Source organism: Elgaria multicarinata, chromosome 3 (genome assembly GCF_023053635.1).
Source record: "Elgaria multicarinata webbii isolate HBS135686 ecotype San Diego chromosome 3, rElgMul1.1.pri, whole genome shotgun sequence".
Lineage (NCBI taxonomy): Eukaryota > Metazoa > Chordata > Lepidosauria > Squamata > Anguidae > Elgaria > Elgaria multicarinata.
Window position 1 is genome coordinate 6,675,691 of NC_086173.1, and position 14,597 is coordinate 6,690,287.

Below are 14,597 nucleotides of genomic sequence, written 5' to 3' on the forward strand. Positions count from 1 at the left end.
CCCTGTCCTCCTTTCCATATGGTCACCCTAGTTAAAAGGCTCAAATAGCTGGTGATGCAAAATCCCCTTCTCTGCCTGTGGCCTTGGAGTGCTGCTCCCAGTTGGAGTAAACAATACTGGGCTAGGTGGACAAATACTCTGACCTGGTATAAGACAGCATCCTTTGTTGCTTATACAAGCACAGCCATATTCCTATTGCTAGATGACACCAGGTCTTAGCTCCCTCTTACCCCACTATTCCAGCGACTCTGCTGTGCACATAACAAAACTCCTACAAGGAAGTCATTCTGTTTAGGAATTTGCATTCATATCATCATCATCATCATCATCATCATCATCATGCCTATAATGCCCAATAGTTGAAACTCTCTGGGCTGTTCATACAACCATTAAAACCATAAAATGATGGAAAAAATCTTAATTAAAGTTTAAAACGACAATATAAAATAAAAATAAAAATAAGCAGCATTGCAACAATCTAAAATACAGTAACAGTTTTAAAACAATAGGAATTAAAAAAACAAAATACTTGGGAAAATAAGGTCTTTACCCGGCGCTGAAAAGAGCACAAGTAGGTGCCAGTTTAGCCTCCTGGGATGCTCAGTCCACATCTGGGGTGCCAGAAGTGGCCCTGACCTTAATAGCCACGTACTTTACTTCCTTTGGTAGGAGTTCCGAAAGAAGGCCTGCTGAATTATCATTTGTGAATGTTCATATATAACAACCAGATATGCTTGAATTTCACTCCATGTGCGCACATGGGACGATGTGATTGGTTATGGCTTTGCAGTGAAGTCATAGCACACGTATATACAGCCAAATTTGGGCAGTCAATCAATGAAAGAAGGTTAAGCAATGAAAGAATGTTTAGTTGACAAATAATTTGCCTTTTAACCAATTAATAAACTGGTATTGTAGTTATCAAAACTATGATATTGGGGCCCTTTGGAGATATTGAAGTGTTTTAAGATAGCTTACAATTTAATAAACAAAAACTATTACTCATTGTCAGAAGGAAAGGTCGATTTTAGTGTTTGTTTGGTTTTTAATTCCCTAGTACAGTGATGTACTGGAATAACAACAAAATAATAAAGAAGTACTTGTGTAGATTACTTGAATCCTTACTGATTAGAATTTGCTTTCGTGAATTTTAACATTGACCGCTATCAATAGATTTATTAATCTGCTAAAGCTTAAAAATCACATCCATGTTGGGGAGGCAAGAAGAGAGGGAAGGGTGAAAGACAGGAATGGTGCCCCTCTCCCCATGGAAAGGCTGGAAGAGCTTTCTGCCAACTCACCCCATGAGTTTCTGCCAACTCAACTCACCCACCAGGCATTGCCTGACCTATCTGCTCTGCCACCATAACACACCACCTGGACATCCATCCATCTCTGTCTCAACCCAGCAACCACAGTCTGGCACTGAGCATCATGTGTGTCAGGGTGTCCTCCTGATACACAAATATCTAACACAGACAATCGGGCTTCTAACCGTAGCATCCAACAGATGGAATCCAAAATTCCCGTCAAATTTTTAAAGGTCAACTGTGACGCGGTCAAAATACAAGTATATAGTTTCCTGTGAGCGATCTGTTTGGTCCCTGTTTCAGATATAGGGGGAGAGACAGATCAACAAAGATCTGCACCAGGGGTGTATAACTTGTGGCCCTCCAGATGTTTTGGCTTACACCTCCCATCATCCCTCACTTTTGGCTGTGCAGTGAGGGATGATGGGAGGCGTAAGCCAAAACATCTGGAGGGCCACATGTTGCTGATCCCTGATCTACGCAGAGATAAGTGGATAATAAATGCACGTTCCTCCAGTGTCCCAGGTAAAGTTCCTTAAGAGATATTTCGCCAAAAATCAAAACAAACAAAACACCAACTGTCTGAAACCCTGGAAAGAAGATAGAGGGAGGGAGATCATAGAATCATAGAATAGCAGAGTTTAACTTGAGTTTAACTTCCTTTAACTTGAGCCCGTTATTCCGTGTCCTGCACTCTGGGAGGATCAAGAAGAGATCCTGGCCCTCCTCCATGGATATTACACCATGGAGCAGAGTACTTTTCGAGCTTGGCAAACTACCCCGGAGCTGCAAACGGGGCCCTAAAATGCATGGAGGAGGGAGTGGGAATGGTAGCCCGATCTTTCCCTCCATCCACGTGTTTATTATTTCTGCAGAGCTCTACCATGTGTTAGGCGCTGCTCAGGACGCCGTGGCCTAACAGTGGGCGCGTTTTCGGCGGACCCCTCCATCCCCTTCCCTCTCCCTTGCGCTGCACCTTTAAAAGAGATAAAAGGAGCGCCCCTCCGCTCTCTTGATCCCCCGCCCCAGCCCAATCACCCCCTTTTGCATCCATAACAAGCACCTCAGCGGGGGAGCCCGGCACTTAAAGGAGATCTAGCCAGGCCCCGCTTTGAAATCATTCAATCTATTTTAATGATTGGTTCGCTCGCCCGACTTCAAAGGCGCCTCCAGTCGCCACTTCTGATAGGCTGAGAAGGGAAGCCAAAAAACCAAACCCCAAAAAGGGGAGGGGGCATGATCGCAGGAGGAAAAAGGTGCAGGAGGAGGGAGGGGGGGCAGGAGAAAGCAAGGCTTTCGAACAGAGGAAGGCAGATGGTCGCCTCTGCTTTTGCGCCTCTGGTTTCCGGGCTCTCTTCTGTTGGAGACCGTTGCGCGCTCTCCTCCTTGGATAGTCGCTGTAGCCCCGATGGCAACTCTGGCTGTGCAGAATTCGGAGAACATCTTACACTCCTTCCTGCAGGTAAGGAGACCCTCCCCCGAGCCACCTGGAGGGAGCGAGCGAGCGCAGGGCTTCTGAGCCGTTGGCCAGGTTGAAATCAAACAAGGCATGATGTTCCCGGCATGGCAGCCGGGGAGTGGGGGGAGCTTTACCTGTTGATTTTTCTGCCTGACATGAGCTGTTAAGAGCACTCGAGAAATCAGTCTGGGGTGAGGAAATAAATGTCTCTCCTAGATTTGCAGGATACCTACCTACTCAGAAGTAAGTCCCATGAGGATCAATGAGACTTACTCCCAACTAAGGAATGCCTACGGATTGCAGCGGCCCTGAAATAGGTAGATCTGATTTTGGAACGGGGTGGGGGTGCAAACTTCAGAGGGTTGTTGTTCAAATATGGGTAGGTATAAAATAAGGAAAAGTGTAGGTTTGTTTGATGCATAAGTTTTGGGATAACACAGAAGTCTTTGCTATGCAGAATGGTAAAGTAGCATATTCTTGGCATTTATATAGTCCTAAAATCCCAGGTCTGCAAGTGGTCTGGAGCTCATCTGGTCAGCCACAATACCCTACCGTAGAAACCGCCTTGTATTTAATCACATCTACTCTCTCTCTTCCCAGATCAGTTTATCTTATCCTGGTCATAGTATGACTCTGTCTAAGCTTTCCGTACCAAACTTCCTTGCCCGTTTCAATCGCTCCGAGGGAGAAGTGTAATTCCAATATGTGTGTGTCTTACATCAAAATACATTGGTCCTGAACTAAAATAGCTGTGGATGTTTAAAAACAACAGGAAATATTTTATCTCTGAATCCGCTAGTCACTCTTTTGGGATATTGAGAAGGACAGGGTAGCAGACACCAAATAAAGTTGTTTTTTTTTTTTAAAGTGTTGGTTTCAGCTAGGATCTCGGTACCACAAAAATGGACAAGTATAAACCCTCTTCTCTGTGTGAAGAGTTTTCTATAAAACAGACATTAAAAGTGTTAAGTGTTGGTCTATGTGATTTGGCTTACACTATAATCAGGAAATGAACTTAACTTGAATTTGGTCAAGATTTTAAAGTGCGTACTCAGTTCCGGGAAATGATCGATTGATTTATTAATATTTCAACCTTATATTTGTTATACTAAATCAGTTGTGCATGTTGGTTATGTATCAATGAGTGCTCATATGTTTTAAATGGTCTAATATAGATACTCAGATCAGTGGAAGCTGGTGGCTCCTATATCAGTGGGGTGGTGAATCTGCTCTGGATTTCAGTCATAGCGCCTTTAGTCTTCTGACTGAAACCCAGAGTGGATTCACTGCTCCATTGATGTTCTGCTTGTGGCTTTCATGTGGGTATCTGGTTGGCCCCTGTGTGAACAAAATGCCGGACTAGATGGCCCCTTGGTCTCATTCACCATGGCTTTTCTTACACATTTATGTTCTCAATGGTCAAAAATGCTGTGAATTGTGGCCCAGGATATCTAGACGGCACCAGGTTGGGGAAAACTGAGGTTGACAATACTGGGGTAGGTGGATAAGAGAATCCAAACTGATATAGGGAAGTTTGTGTTCCTATGAGCAGGAACATTCAACCATATAATGCTTAGATCAAGGCCCTAAAATTGTGTTTTACAACAACTTATTCCATACTTTTTAGGAAGTGTTTCACTATCTCACTTATCCTGACAACAGCTAGTAAAGCATGTCAGTGATGTTTATCCACATGTTGCACCCGAGGGCGAGAGAATCTCGTGCTACATCATAAAGTAGAGCTTTGGCTATTGGGCGGTATAAAAATGTAATAAATAAAATAAAATAAATAAATAAAGTGAGTTCTAGGCAAATGGACCATCCTGGTTCACAGCTCAGCTTCTGTGTCACTACCCTGCACCAGCTCGTTAGAGAGATAGGCTTGCTAATTAGATGCCAGGTAGAGCCCAGGCAATTTCTCTTTCACTGTTTCCCTCCATCACTACAATTTATGGGTTGGGGATCATTATCAGTGTATAAATATAATATTGTCTAGAAAAATATGGCCCAGTCCTAGATGAAGTGCTGTAGGTTGGTGATGTATCTGTCTAGGGATACAACTTCTTCTGGATGGGCTGGCACTCCCCTTAAGGCACTTGTTCAAAGGTGTGCCAGCCCATCCAGAGAAGATCAAACATTGTCACTAGAGGCATGGAGCACTTTCCACCACCTAAGGATTGAGCATTAGCTGCAGCCCATGCTGGACAGGTTAGACTACTGTAATGTATTATATGTGGTGCTGCTTTTGGAGACTGTTGGGAAACTATATTTAGTTCAAAATCACTCAGCTGCTAGCTGGGACAAGGTGATGGGAACACATCTTGCCAGTGGTCTATTCCTGGACACGATTCAAAATGCTGGAGCTTATCTTTAAAGTCCTACATGGCTTTAGTGCCAGACACCTCCAACATGAACCTGCCCTTCCACTCAGACCACTGCCTCAGGTGAGGTGGGTGGTGCGTGGAAGGAAGGCTTCCTCAGTTTTCATGATCTTTCCCAGAGCACCTTGCCTAGTGAAGACTCAGATGTCCTTTCAGCATCAAAGATCTTTTTGATTTCCCCAGCCATTTAATCCTTAAATATTTAAAATCTGTGGGAAAATAGTTTTTAACTGTTGTGTTATTGTGCTGTTCATTTTTTATATGTTTGAGGGGGGGTTGTTTTTGTTTTTAGTGTGATTTTTCTTTTGTTAGTGTGATTTTTTTGTGGGTTTTTAGTGTGATTTTTGTATGCAGTCTTGGAAATGTTTCTTAAGAAAGAGTGGGTTATAAATTCACAACTTTTAAAAATAAAGAAGCAAGGAAATAAGCATAGAACTAGAGCTTTAATGTTGACTTAAGGGGACTGCAAAGAATAAAGGGAGTTGCATCTAAGTTAGTCCTACTTAGAGTAGACCTATTAAAATGAATGGGACAAGTTAGCCAAACGTTGGTTATCACTCATTGGATAAAACCCAAAATCTTCCCCCATTCTTGGTGTGGGTGGTGGTGGAGAGGGTGTCCTATGTTCCACAATGTCTAAAGGAACTCAACTTTAAATTAAAGTCACTGTTCCTTCCTCCTCCCCTTCAAGATCCTCTTTATAAACAAATGCTTTCTACCTGACACTACTGTGAATGTTAAACAGGAATTTGTAGAGGGTAAATGTATTAGTCTATTGCAGCAAAAATGACAAAAAGGCGTGTGGCACCATAAAAACTAACGTATTTATTCTGGCATAAACTTTCACGGACAGCAGCTCACTTTATCAGATGCATGGAGTATTATGGAGAGTTTCAAATTAATACGCAGTACATATTATGGCGATGGGGAGGTAGGAGAATGGTAAACAGTGAGGTCAGAAGGAAATTAAATGACGGGAAGTACTTGACAGTGAGAATCACATTATTAACTGTGGTCTTTCACAGTGCAGATGTTGCTGATAGCAAACATTCTGGCACTAGGTAAGCCAATGAGTGTACGTGATAAATTTAATTGTCCCGATTCAAGCCTGTGGTGATAGAATTAAACCTGTCAATGAATTCCAACTCAGCAGTTTCTTGCTCTGATATCCCTTTGAAGTTCTTTTGCTCCTCAGTGATCACTTTAAGATCGGTGATAGAGTGTCTAGGGAGGCTGAGGTGTTCTCCCATGGAATTCTCAGATTACTGCCCACTTATCTTTTCCATAGAGACTAGCTGTCTGCCCTATGTAGGATTCACCCCCATATATATGTCTGAGACTCTCCATGATATTCCATAGTCATGAAAGCTTCTGCTAGAATAAATGTGTGGCTCTTTAAAGTGCCACAAGCCTCTACGTTAGTTCAATAGAAAGCGATCCAGTTCTGTAAATGAGATGGCTGAAGAACAATTTGAATGCTTTTGATACTCTCTGACCTGCAGGCATTAATCCAGTGTGAATGACCAGCATCACTAGAAAACAACCTGTTGCTTTCTGAAACCAACTAGTATACTTTCATCTTTAAAATTAATTGTAGTGAACAAAATCAAATTATCAGTGAATTTCATAATGAAGTAACAGCATCAGGTGTGTACTGAGTGCCAGTATAAAATAAATGGTAACCAGTACTGTACAAAACAAATCTTTCTTGATTTATCTATTATTATTATTATTATTATTTATTTATATAGCACCATCAATGTACATGGTGCTGTACAGATAACACAGTAAATAGCAGGACCCTGCCGCGTAGGCTTACAATCTAATAAGTTGTAGTAAACAATAAAGAGGGAAGGAGAATGCAAACAGGCACAGGGAAGTGTAAACAGGCACCGGGTGGGGTGAAGCTAAACAGTATAGAGTCAGAACAAACTCAATATTTGAAGGCTATAGGGAAAATAAAAGTTTTTAGCTGAGTTTTAAAAGCTGTGATTGAGTTTGTAGTTCTCAAGTGTTCTGGAAGAGTGTTCCAGGCGTAAGGGGCAGCAGAAGAAAAAGGACGAAGCCGAGTAAGGGAAGTGGAGGTCCTTGGGCAGGCGAGAAGCATGGTGCTGTGCAATTTGCTTGGAAGTGAGTCCCACTGGGTTGAGAACTGTAAATATAAATGTGCTTAGAACACTAGGACAGTCAGTATCAAGTCTGCCTTGTAGGAACAAACCCCTTCATTATACTCAATAGAAATAATTGAGTATAAAATGGTATGCATCCACTTCCGCAATGATTGATTATGATCTTTTTCACGACATCAGAGCAAAATCTCTGGATCACTGTTTGGGCCCAAAGTATATGCACTGTACCTACACCGATCCTTCTACACCAGTGTATATCATCAAAATTCTGATACCTGGGACACAAGTATTTTCTCTCTCTTCTCTATTAAGATGGGAAGTACCCTTAGTATAAGGCAGCTTCCTGCTTTCCTGAGTCATACCACTAAGCTATGGTCCTTCCTTGTAGCTCAAACTCAAAAGGATGTACATATATTTTCTTAACCCGCTCCTGGAATAATGAGCAGGCACTCTCCTTAGAACAACAGAACACCACTATGTCTGTTTGTTTCGGTCATAGACCAGCACAGCAGAAAACATCATCACAATAATATTAAAAACCACTATTAATATTCCCCCCTGGCATCTCATCCTCCCTTTTTCCCATTTATTCAGAATTTAGGAATGGCACCAGGCTTTCAGGGTGATCATAGAGTTGGAGTTCACCTAGTGCAACCCCCTGCAATGCAGGATGCGGCTGGACCACCCAGCCTCCGCTTAAATACCTCCAGCGAAGGAGAAACCATCCCTTCCAGAGCTACTCTTCCAGTGCCAAACTGATAGAAAGTTTCTCCTTATGTTCAGCTGACATCTGCTTCCCTGCAACTTCCCGCCATTGCTTCTCATCCTCCTACCCCCCCCAGCCCCGGAGCACAAGCCTGCTTCATCTTCAGCATGACAGTCCTTCAGATATTTGAAGGTAGCTATCATGTCTCCGGTTAATCTTTTTTTCTCCAAGTTAAATGGCAGGGGTGATACTTCTGGAATTTGTCCACCCCTGGCTCCCTCTATCAATTTACTGAGAAGTAAATCTCATTGGGTCCCATGGGACTTCTTTCTTCCCTAGTAAGTGTGCTTTAGGAATTTTAATAAATTACTCTGGCCAAGCCTTTAATTGTCAGATGTTGGGTGCAAGCAACAGGAGATGACTGACTCCAGTTTGTTTTGTGTATGAACTTCTCAGGAGCACCTGGTTGATCACTAGACCCACCGACCACTGCTTCACTCCAGCATTGCCGCTCTTGGGTATCCATGTTCTCAAACTTCTGGCAGATGGAGATGCATGTTCTAAGAACAGCCCTTCCACAGGGAAAGGATTTAGCTGATGTTTAACATGAGGTCAATGACAGTTAAGCATTAACTGGCTATCTCCTTGCAGATCTGAACGTAACAAACAGAAAGAGGAAGGGGGTATCTATGCAAAATACTTTGAAATGGGTTTTCTTCCTGTTAATCCGTATTTTAAAGGAGGTTGGGGTCTTTTGATGCCTGAGGCAGTAAAATCCAGTTAGCTAGCCTCTTTCCCCATGTTGGTAAAAACAACCTTTTCTTTTCTTTTTAAATGGTGAATTTGCTGCCGTTTAGTATCTCCACACCTGAGTGTTACAATTATGTGTGTGCAGGAAACATCTCAATCAAATAAACACAACTGTAGACAAGCCATTTGGTTGTCATAAGGACAAAAGAACACTTTTTGCCTTTTAGTGGGTGGGTAAGCTGGCCTTCCTCCTTTGCATACTGTTTTGACTTCTACTTTTTAGATCAAATTTAGGGCTCCTTTGGATGATCAATATGCCTAAAGGAAGCCCAGCTTTTTTGGATTTCCTGAACTGCCCCACATTTACAAGCAGGAGAGCAGCCTTCCACAACCCAGCATCCTACAGATGTGTTGGACTACCACTCCCACCATCCCCAGCCAGTGGGGCCATTGGCTTGATTATGGGAGCTGTAGAGGTCATGACATTTGGAATGGCTGCAAAAGAGCAATTTCTGGCCCGCATGAAATCTATGGGAGATAGGGGAGTGTTTAACCTTGCATTGAGGGATCATAATGTACATCACTTTTGGGGGGAAATACTTTGGGAGAGAAACACATCTCAGTGTCAAAGGGAGATGGGAAATCACTTTTTCAAAGCCCTCTCCGAAACACCAAACACTTAGCAAAATACTCTAGGAGTGTCATGTTCTGCCTGCCTTCGAAGGACTGCAGGGGCGCGAAGAGTTTTACTTTTCTTCTTCTTTTTTTAAAGCAAATGAAAAACTTGGAAAAAGTTCACAGAGCTATTCAGTTCAGGTGGGGAAAAGGAATTGTGCCATTAGTGATGTCAACAGCAGTTTCTAATGGAGATTTGGAACACTCATGCCAGCACCTTATATATGGAACATGCTCCATATTTGCTTTATGTGCTAGCAAAAGGCCCATAATTATGATGGGTTTGGATGGAGTTGGGGTTTCTGTGTACCCAAATGCACTACACATCACCGCAAGCCCTCTCTGTTGGTTGGGTCCATCAGACAAACAACAATCCCAAGAACAGTGATCAAAGAATCATAGAATAGAATAATAGAATAGCAGAGTTGGAAGGGGTCTACAAGGCCATCAAGTCCAGCCCCCTGCTCAATGCCAGCCATGTCCCAACAGCAGGGTGACAAGGTGATGGCAGGAACTGATGTCTGGATGGTGCAAGAAAACTTCTTTAAATTGTTGGCCCTGGGACGGAGCAGCAGACGGTGCTTCATTTGGTCTCTGCGCTGGGCAGCAAAATGTCTTGGGCCAACAGTGGGTGCTTTGCTTTTCGCTCTAGGAGTGAATAGTAGCCATTCACTAACATGGGAGGAAGTACAGGGGTGCATTGGGAGAGCCCACTGGGGTCTGGCTAAACTAGGGTGGCCACTTATGCATCACCAAAAATGAGAGCACCTATTTGCATAACATTTGTATATGCATATTACATGCATGGATGCAAATTTAGAAATAGCTATTATTGGAAGGGAAATACAGTACATCTCACCCTGGTGGGGAAGACTGTGACCGGTGTGCCTTGCTCAGTCTGCAATCCAGGTGGGCAATTCAAGGCCCTTGCTGGCTCTCCCCTCTTAGGGCTTTCCGTCTTTAAACTGGATCGGCACCTTCAAATAGCGGGCTGTCCTCTGTAAAACAGAACCAAGCTCTGAAGGCTATCAATAGTCCTGATAGTTAAGTCTCCAGTATCAGAGGCAGTAAGCTTATGTACACCAGTTGCTGGGGAACATGGGTGGGAGGGTGCTGTTGCTTGTGGGTCCCTGGTCGACAGCTGGTACAGAGTGCTGGGCTAGATGGACCCTTGGCCTGATCCAGCAGGGATGTTCTTATGCCTGTTGGGAAATTTTTGAAGCTTATTCAGAGACCGACTGAGGAAGATGAAGGCCAACATAGGCAAACATCCAGGGAAACCTCAGTAGAAGTCACTTGGCTACCTTCACATCCGCTTAACTCTCTGCTTAGTGGCTCATTTATGTCGGAGTTAGGAAAGAAGGAACAAGAGGAATTATTCTTCTCCCATGTAAACGCCCAAATGCCACCATATCGAATAGTAACTCATTGTTAATATAGACACTTGCATGGGAGAATGTCTGGAGAGTGGTTATAAATAAATAAATAAATAAATAAATAAATAACTTGGCCTGAAAACAGTACTAAAGAATACTGCTGGGACTATCATACTGGTAAGAATCCGAGATAGTGGTTGTAATTTTTTTTTTTACATAGGTAGCCTTGTTTACACCTGAGGGGGGGGGATGCAATGCCATAGCTGTACAATACTTTTCTTCAGACCAACCAAAATGTCACAAAGTTATGAGCAAGCTTTCAGGTTCTCCAGAACTCTTCTCCAGACTAGATGTTAAATGAAACAGGGGGTGGGGAGTGGAGCATGATGTGAAAACTCTAAAATCTGACCCAAATTTTGTTCTCTTAGCAGCCATCCCCAATCAAGTGCCCTCCAGATGTGTTAGACTACAGCTGGCTGGGGCATGCTGGGAGTTGTAGTCCTGTCCAACACATCTAGAGGACAACAGGTTGGAGAAGGCTCTTTAACACATTACACAAAGAACAATGTACAGTTATTCTCCACCTGCTTTAAACTACAAGAACAGATATGCACAGTATAAGGCCTGTTCCTGTATCTTCCTTTTAATACCGCTGAAGGCATCAGATGTCTCGAGGCTTTACTAATGACCTATCTCTAAGTCCTGCAAAATCCTTTAAATAAAAAGGAGCATAGAGGAAATTTTTATACAATGACACTGTTTTAGAAATGGATATAGTTACTTTGTACATCAGTCAGTCTCTGCCTCAGAAACGTTTTGGTGAGCTCTATTCCCAAATTCTTTTCATTTACTTCAGAAAAGCCACATATCACCACTAAGGATGGGGGGGGGGGGACACTTTCCAAGAGCGATTGTCAGTCTCCTCAAAGGGTATCCCAAGAGGATCTGGAAATTCACTGAAGATCATTTTTAACCAATTTAACATTTTCTGTGCAACAGTTTGCATGGTTACTGTAGCCAGTTCAGCTCTACATAAGTGAAAAACCGACTACAGGTAGGTAGGTGGGTGGGGAGTGCTAATAATGATAATAAAAACAGTATGGAGGGATTAAATTTCAAGAAGTCCACCCCTGGGCCTTGCTCAGCACTTGCTTTGCCCCATATGGCGAGGCAATTATTGGGAATGGCCCCCAGCCGTGGTTGCTTGCTGGCCCAAGACGTGAACTCAATGGCTCCTTTCTTCTGACAGCTGATTTATTTATTTTTATTTAAAACATTTGTATCTCGCCCTGTCACTAGGATCTCAGGGTGGCGTGCAGATAAAATCGCACAATATAAAACAATAAATATACGCAGCTAAAAACAAATTAAACCATTAATCAAGTTAAAGCCAGTATATAGTTTAAAAGCAGTAAAAGGCAAGTGGTGTTGAGGTTTAGTTCAACCTGGCCCTTGTGCAGTAGTCGGTTTGTGCACAGGAATGCATTTACTTGATGACTTAGCCATGTAGGCGTTCCTAATAGGAACTACTTGCAGTAAATCGTACAACTATAGTGAAGAAATGGTCATGTGGAGAGAGGTGGGCAGAAGGGAGATCTCCAGATGTTTGGGATTTCAACTCCCAGAAGCTCCTGCCAGCATGGCCAACAATCAGGAAGGCATAGAGGGGGGGAGGCAGGCAGCAAGGAGAGTCAAGAAGAGATGGAGGATGGGAAAAAAGAGACGGTTGGAGCAATGGGGTGGTAATGGTGGCGGGGGAGAAGAGATGGGACAGCAGGGGTAGCATGGCTCTGGGATGGGAGAGAGAAGTGGGGGCTGCTGGGATGGGGCAGCGCATCCACCGGGGCGCCAACGTACCTAGAGTTGGCCTGGGTTAAGGGTTAGGGATTATTACCAGCCTGTGCTCTTTCTCAGTCTTTTCCTCTCTGCCTCAGGACCGGACCTCCAACTTGTCTCCAGGTGACATCACTCCTTGCAGCCCCACCTTGGCCTTCGTCGCAACAGCACCCACTGCTCCCCACTCCTCAGCCTGCGCCCCAAGAGCCTATGAGTCTGTGGGGATGTTCCAGCTCTGGAGCAATGAGGTGCCATCGGGCTCCCACACAACCATGGCTTTCGGGCTGCCCAAGATGACCTATCACGGGCAGGTGGTGCCCGGAGGTGCCGGTGGCTCTGCCCACGAACTGCCGCTGACCCCGCCAGCTGAACCCACTTACTCCTTTGAGCTGTCGCCCGTCAAGATGTTGGCTCCGGCAGTGCCGGCCTCATACACCTTCCCCGAGGCCCAGGACTTCTCTGGCTTTTTGCAAGGCCCCCGGCCTCTGGGCCCCGCTGCTGCGGCTGTTCCTCCTCCTCCGGGCACCCCCTCGGTGGACGATGCCCCTTGGTGGAGCCTGCAGCCGCCTGGCAGCTTTTCCCTGGGCCGCCCACTGGTCCTCAGCTCCCAGCCGCCCCTCGCCGCTCTCCTCCAGGGCACCCCGAAGGGCCTTCTGGGGACGGCCCGCCGCTGCCGCCGTTGCAAGTGCCCCAACTGCCAGGCAGCCACCGGGGCCAATGAGGAGCTGGGCCGGAAGAAACAACACATCTGCCACTTGCCGGGCTGCGGCAAGGTCTATGGCAAGACGTCCCACCTGAAGGCCCACCTCCGCTGGCACGCCGGCGAGCGCCCCTTCGTCTGCTCCTGGCTGTATTGCGGGAAAAGCTTCACCCGCTCGGACGAGCTGCAGAGGCACCTTCGGACACACACGGGCGAGAAGCGCTTTGGCTGCCAGCTGTGTCCCAAGAGGTTTATGCGGAGCGACCACCTGGCCAAGCATGTCAAGACCCACCAGGGGAAGCGAGTGCGGGGCATGGCGGTGGGCATCAAGCAAGAGTGATGAGATGGGAAGCTGGACATGGAGGTGGGTGCGAGGCCGCAACCGGAAGACTTTGGAGGGCCAGAGCTTATTTCGCACCCAGGTGCCAATTTTAAAATTGCCAACCTATTCACTACCATAAATTCCCTTCCATCAGAAATCCCTAGGCCAGGGATGGGGAATGTGTGCCCCTCCAGATGTTGTTGGGCTGCAGTTCCCATCAACCCCGGCCGGCCGGCATGGGCAACAGGAATTAGAATAGTGATGTTTGTGCTCGCAGATTCTCCGAGCTCTGCCTTAAAGCTCAGACCACCTCGCTCCTGTTTCTGATAGTGACCTGATTTTCTTTTCATTTGAATGGGGAAAGTGTGCACATTCTTCCCATAGACTAAAGTGCACTTTCTTAAAAGTGTGCATTAAAAAATGCATTTAAAAAACAACAACACACAATGCCACTTTAAGAACATGCGAGCTTTCCCCAAAAATGACTCTCCTGTTCATGCTCGTGGTTGCAAATGGGGCAAATTCCAGGTAAAAGTCAAGGACAAACTAATCTAAATGACATTCTTGTGCATCCCTAATGGGCGAAGGTGAGGGTTAATGGTAGCTGCAGCCCACCGACATTTGGAGGACCCTATGTTCCACTGCCCTAAGCCCTGCCTCATAGAATTACATTCCCTGGGAAGTAAGAAGGCCTTGTTAAGACAAACTAAAGCCCTGCCTTGTAAAACTACATTCCCTGGGAAGTAAGAAGGCCCTGTTAAGCCAAACAAAAGCCCTGCCTCATAGAACTACATTCCCTGGGAAGTAAGAAGGCTCTGTTAAGCCAAACAAAAGCCCTGTCTCATAGAACTACATTCCCTGGGAAGTAAGAAGGCTTCATTAAGCCAAGCTACGTGTGTCGTGTGCAAATGCCCTGCCACTCAAATGGCATAGAATCCTCTTTTCCTGGGCAT

At 44.9% G+C, this 14,597-nt stretch overlaps 1 protein-coding gene across 1 annotated transcript; it reads left to right on the forward strand.

Annotated features, from left to right (window-relative positions):
* The first annotated feature begins 2,718 nt into the window (after positions 1-2,718).
* LOC134396527 (transcription factor Sp5-like) lies at positions 2,719-13,662 on the forward strand. Its single transcript, XM_063123038.1, has 2 exons — positions 2,719-2,772; positions 12,721-13,662. Exons 1-2 carry the CDS (start codon positions 2,719-2,721, stop codon positions 13,660-13,662), a joined length of 996 nt encoding a protein of 331 aa, XP_062979108.1.
* The last annotated feature ends 935 nt before the right edge of the window (positions 13,663-14,597 follow it).